At 37.8% G+C, this 6,000-nt stretch overlaps 1 protein-coding gene across 1 annotated transcript in view; it reads right to left on the bottom strand.

Annotated features, from left to right (window-relative positions):
* The window catches only part of LOC104130992 (sodium channel protein type 5 subunit alpha-like), a 47,158-nt gene that overhangs the window by 14,772 nt on the left and 26,386 nt on the right, over positions 1 to 6,000 (bottom strand). Inside the window, exons 16-17 of the mRNA XM_035899626.1 lie at positions 2,083 to 2,194; positions 869 to 1,023 (exon numbers count right to left, since the gene is read on the bottom strand). Of these exons, the coding sequence (XP_035755519.1) occupies positions 869 to 1,023; positions 2,083 to 2,194 (267 nt within the window). The remainder of the gene's footprint in view (positions 1 to 868; positions 1,024 to 2,082; positions 2,195 to 6,000) is intronic.

Raw genomic sequence — 6,000 nt, 5'->3', positions numbered from 1 at the left:
GGTTGGACTCGATGATCTTAAAGGTCTTTTCCAACCAAAGCGATTCTATGATTCTATGATTCTATGAGGGGCCCAAAACTGAACACAGGATTCAAGGTGCGGCCTCACCAGCATCGAGTTCAGTTTGGTTCCACATGAGTACAGAGGAGCCCTCATGGGAATCCCAGGGATTTCCCTTGGAGATTTTGCCACGGAAATTTTAAAGCAGACAGCTCAAATCTATGGTTTAGTGGACAATCTAAACTTAATCCACACAGAAGAGATTTTACTTGGAAAATTCTGACATCTACCATATAGATCACTTTCACGCTATTTGGTTATGTTCCTTCTGCACTATATAATGTTTTATTTAACAAATTACTTTCAGCAGACTTAGGGAATATGTTTTCAAAACAAACTTTCCTTATTCTTCAGTAGAAATGGATATAATCAGAGTAGCAATGAAACATTAAGTCACCTACCAGCTTACAGCCATCTTCTAGATTCTGATCATCTTAATGTTTGGATGGTTTTAAATCTAAATTTTTACTGAGCAGTTAGTCTGCTTTACAAATCTAGAAGTACTTTTATTTTTTTAAGCTTTCCTAAGTAATTTCAGATCCTGGTTTAGCCTCCTAACTAAGCACAGAAGTGTCTGAAGAACTATGTTCCATGAAGAATTACAAAGACGACTATGATTCCATTATTTAAGTATTTTATCCAAGTGGGGGAGAGCCTTATAACTTCTAAAGGGATATGTTTATTATACTCGTCTCTCCCTGGGGAAAGGAATGTGAGAGTAGAAGAAAGAAATTAAATATAATAATATGATGCTTTTCCTTTACTGAAAACCACCAAGTCAAAATCTGAGAAATTAAATTATATTTACCAGTGCTGCGCTGCTCAATATTATCATAAAAATTATAAAATTTTCAAACCAGCTATGTTTAACAATTCTGTAGCAGGTTTTTCTCAAGTTCCACCACATTCTGCCTGGAAACTTAGTGACATCCACTGCACAACATGGGAAACATTCAACACAGCCTGAAAAGAGAAAGAAGAGCATATTGGTTCCATGGAAAATGTGGAGACATGGAATCTAAAAAACGTAAGGCATCTTAAAATGAGGTTCTACAGACTATAGAAAGAATGTCCTCTGTTACTTATGTGGTGATGCTGTGGCTGAAACAATCTAAAGCTAAAGAAAAGACAAAACTGTAGGTTAAGATAGTCTCTCAATATAGCAACTCTTCCCTTCTGCAGAAGGGCTTGTGGGCACAAAAAAAGCCATTATTTCTATCTAAAAAACATGCTTACTTAATTTTCTGCATTTATTCTTTTTGTTTTGAAAAGAGATACTACCTTACTAGTGGTTTAGTAAATTATTATTTGTACTGATTATTTCACCTGATTGCACTGCAGAGATGTTACAACTAGATTCTCTGTTGACTGTTTTGCACCAGAAACACACTTCTCCATTAATTTGGAAAGGCAGTAGGATTGAACCATGAGACCCAATGGAGTCTAAGGAGCCATTCAGGCAATCAAAGGTAGATGTCCACACTGGGATGAGCTGTACAGTCCTCCAAATTCCATTAGCTGCATCGAGCAGATATTCATCCACTGTACTGGGAGCTCAGACAAATTCAGCTGGAGTGCCATTTAAAATACCAGGTACCGACATACATATCCTAACTGCCCCTTCAGAAGTGCTTTGAGTGCCTTTGCTCCTGTACAGATAACTACAGTCTGGTGCCTCAATATAAGACTGAATCACACTCCAAAGATGGCATTTTGCTGCCTAAACACAGGTGTTTAGAACCATTTTAGGGCTCTTCAGATATTCTACAGCTCCTGTGACAGTTCTGGCAGCTTCATGCAGTTATCTTGCATACTCTCAGGCATCTCATATGGTAGTAAATGCCTGTACTCAGGCATCCCAACCCTGCTCCAGTTCTGTGCTGGCTTCAGATGTATTTATCTGAGTTTTTATGTGTATAAACAAGCATCTCGGGCAAACAGTTTCTGCCAGTTTGGAAATGTTCCAGATATCTTTGAATACTGGCTCATTTGGTGTCATCACAATACATAGAAGATCCTTACTTTCAGCAAAACAGTCCCTCGGTAGGTGTGACTTTTTAGGCTGGGAAAACATCTCCACGAGAATAACTGGATCCACAGTGCTGGCTTCAGAATAGCTACCAGCATCAGATTTCTGCACAGGAGAAGGGCAAAGAAGAGTTTATTTGCTTTTCATTAATAAGGTTACCAGATTTAAAATAAATGAAACTTACCATACACAAACCCCCCAAAAAATCTGCAGCATATAAATTATCTTAATGTTGCTGAACTACCAAAATCAAATTACAAATAATGGGACAGAAAAGGCCAATCCCTACTCGTTGTTTCCACGGCTTTAACTTAATAACTTTCTTGGTTTCTTCTAGTCATCTACATTGGACTTGCAGGAAGGAAAATGTTTAGAAGAGATTATATTATGCTACAACTTTACTTTAGAGAAAACTCTGATTTCTTCATGCTACTGCAATTCTCTTTTCATTTTCAGAGATACAAACCATGTCTCAAAAGGCCTGAAGATGGGAAGGCCTAGCAGGAAAGGTAAGTATGTATGCTCTATGCATCTCAAAAACCAGTAGTTATTGGTAGGTAACCTACACACTTATAAAACTAAAGACAATAAGGAAAACAAGTGTAAAGAAAAAGTAATAAAGCAATCTATCAGCCATAAAATGTAAATGCCCTGTATGACATGAAAAGGGAAGGCATGAGGGATGAGAATGAGAAGGCAGAAGAAGGGAGAATTGCCTCTGTTGACAGCCATGCTGCTGCACACTAACTTAAGGTCCTAGGGAATCTTCAACATAGACAAAAATGCAACTATTTAAATTCATGGGCATATTAATATTTTTACTATTAATTTTATATATATATAATTAAATAACATATATCAAACAAAACTTCTGGCAACTTTATCTAGAACCAGCAAATGCTAAAGTGGTTTGACTTTTTGAGGTATTAATCCAGAAAGTTGCTGAACTCCCATTTAATTTTCTAGGTCATTGAAGGCAAGCCATGATTCTTCACCTTTTTTGATCTGGAACTGTACTGTATTAGAATAAGCTAGGTTTCTATACCAGAATAAATATGGTTGTTTTAAGAACCATTTGTAGAGAACAAATTTTTGCATCTGATGATGACAGCAAACAGAATGATCTATAAAAATGAATAGTATATATCAGATATGTTTAAAGTGTGTTTCTTGATTAATTCCTGTTTACTTATTTTGTACAAAATAATATATTAAGTTACACTGTTAGCCACAGATGTTGATGAGAGTCAAACCTCCATGCTTTAAGCTATTACTGCCTCTAGAGAGATGTACCATCTTCGCAGGGATTATACTTGCTACTCTTCGGAAAACCCCAGCTTGTCCCGTCATTGCTGAATGAGAGAACCACTGTGACAATTTTCACCTCTAGCATATTCCATAAGATGATAAAAGTTATAATTACCTCTTTTTTCTCTTTCTTTTGGTGTGTCTCTGAAAAACCACTTACAGTTTCAGAAGTCCCAGAAATCTGACTGAAGCTGCTTGAACTTCGGCACTGCTCTCTATGTCTTAATCTGTCTCCCTGCATGACATAATGCAAAACAGTTGATTTTCCGCATTTTTCTTCCTGACAGTCATTCTTAAAAGTCAAAATTCTTTAACAGAATCTAAAGCATCCATAAAATCTAGCATGTTTGTCTTTTTACAGACAATTAAATTAAATCCCTAAACAGCATGAAAAAGAATGGTTTCTTCCTCGATTTCAAATACTGTGGTCCTGTAGTTATACTGTGGAAGTGTGTCATTCCTCCAGATCTACATTTGGCCCACTGATGGATTCCTGCATCCCATTCACTCAGTTCTTATGAACTGGCTTAGTCGCTACCTTTGCAATCCCAGTCAGCTCTCAGTCCTTTTGCCACTACAAATTCCAAGCAATACCAGATTCCACTGCAGCAGGGAAAGAATTTCTGTCATCAAATGTTTATGGACAACATATTTCAAATAGCCACAGGTGATTCTAAGGTGATGAGCGATTTCTGCTTCTTTAACAACTTGTCCAAAGATATTCCACTGATGACCAAAAACAGAGAAAAAGGATTCTACCAGTCCACCTAGACACTGACGATATGATAATCCATCCAAAAATAGCACCTGCTTTTGACATTTCTGCCATGGCATAATACTAGGTAACCACTTTGAGCCCAAATACCTGTTCTGATAGATTTAAAATATGATGATATCACAATCATAACACAACTGCCATTTATAAAATACAATCTTTAACAAGCTAATTTAGGTACAGTGTAGTCATCAAAGCCTGTTGTTCCACCTGAGCTCATTCTGCTGTTGTATACGCCAGCTTCGACCGATACGTCCTTTAGTACAGGTCTGAGAAGGGTTAATTGTTTTTTCATTCACCTTCTGACAAAAGATTGCAGGGAAGGTATATTGGAGTGTGCTGCTTCTTATTACAACTGCCTGTGAATAAGGCAGGCTTCTGAAAGAAATTAACTTGAGGTCCTTGTGCACTGAGCTGAGCTGAAACTACTACTGGATGTGTGATACGCAGCTGCAGTACTATCAACGGGCTGAAAGGTATCACCCTTACCTTCCACAGGCAAAAACATTTATAGAGGAATAAGAATCTCAGAGGATGACCCAATGATTCTGAAGTGCATTCATGCAGATAGACCATCATACTCAAACCAGCATTCATATTCTTTCTCAGCAATCACATCACATAATAAAAGTAACGATGCTGTCTCAAACAGGATTTCATTAAGACACATCACCCTCTCCAAAGGAAAGTAATCTGGTAAAATTCCATTTTATTAAAAGTATAACAGATCATTAGAGAGAAGAAAAGGAAACAAAATTAAGGAAAAAAAATCAAGAAAGCAAAATGGGAGAAAGCATGAAGTGAAAAAGTTGCTTGCCCTAAACCGTTTAGTGTCTTTTAAGATCCCTAGGGGTACCTAGGATATGCACATGGCATAGTTAAATACAGCACAGGATCTACAGGAACTGACAGACACCTTTTTGGAGGTGCATTTAGAAGCCATATAAGATAATCCAGCACTTCAAATGGCACTGGACATCTGTGAGGTGAGTGGACTAGGATATGCACATGGCATAGTTAAATACAGCATAGGATCTACAGGAACTGACAGGCATTTAGAAGCCATATAAGATAATCCAGCACCTCAAATGGCACTGGACATCTGTGAGGTGAGAGGCATGTGGAATCTTCAGATTCAGATATCTAAATGGAGTAATCTAACTGTGGCTGATACCTAGAGTCATCTGAGGTGTTTCTACGTACCCCTGGCCTCCAGATGCCAAAAAGAGTTCCTATAGCTCCTGTGTCTTATTTGTCAGACCCATGTGGATGTGACAGACACGTGAAATATCTCAAATATCCCTAAATGCCTATGTATAGGCAAATTAACTGCACCATTATTGACTATCATGGCAGTATAAATGCCTCACTCACATGCAGAAAGACTTGAGCTTAATCTTACCCAACAAAAAAATCAAGAGATATAAAGGGTAGCTCAAAGTATCATAGAGGTGAATAGAGGGTTAAAAAAACATTAAGAAATTATTTTTTTAAGGTGAAGCTTTTATTTGCATTCCCTTTAGATTCCATTCAACTGAGAAGCAACATATAAGCAACACAAGACGCCTGCCTCCCAAAAATTCCAGGTGCCATCTGTAAGGCAAAGGAGACAAAAAGAAAGAATCATAGAATGTTTGGGGTTGGAAGGGACCTTTAGAGGTCATCTAGTCCAACCCCCCTGCAGTGAGCAGGGACACCTTTAACTAGGTCAGGTTGCTCAGAGCCCTGTCCAACCTGACCTATCTTGATCAAACTTCATTTAGCAATTGACAGCAATAAATGGAAACAAAAAGACAGAAGCAGAATTATGGCTACCAGTGAGGAGAAT

The sequence above is a fragment of the Egretta garzetta genome, unplaced genomic scaffold (assembly GCF_000687185.1).
Source record: "Egretta garzetta isolate BGI_Z169 unplaced genomic scaffold, ASM68718v1 scaffold117, whole genome shotgun sequence".
NCBI classification, from domain to species: Eukaryota; Metazoa; Chordata; class Aves; order Pelecaniformes; family Ardeidae; genus Egretta; species Egretta garzetta.
Note: the sequence above shows the minus strand (reverse complement) of the source record. Positions and strands in the feature narration are given on the sequence as shown.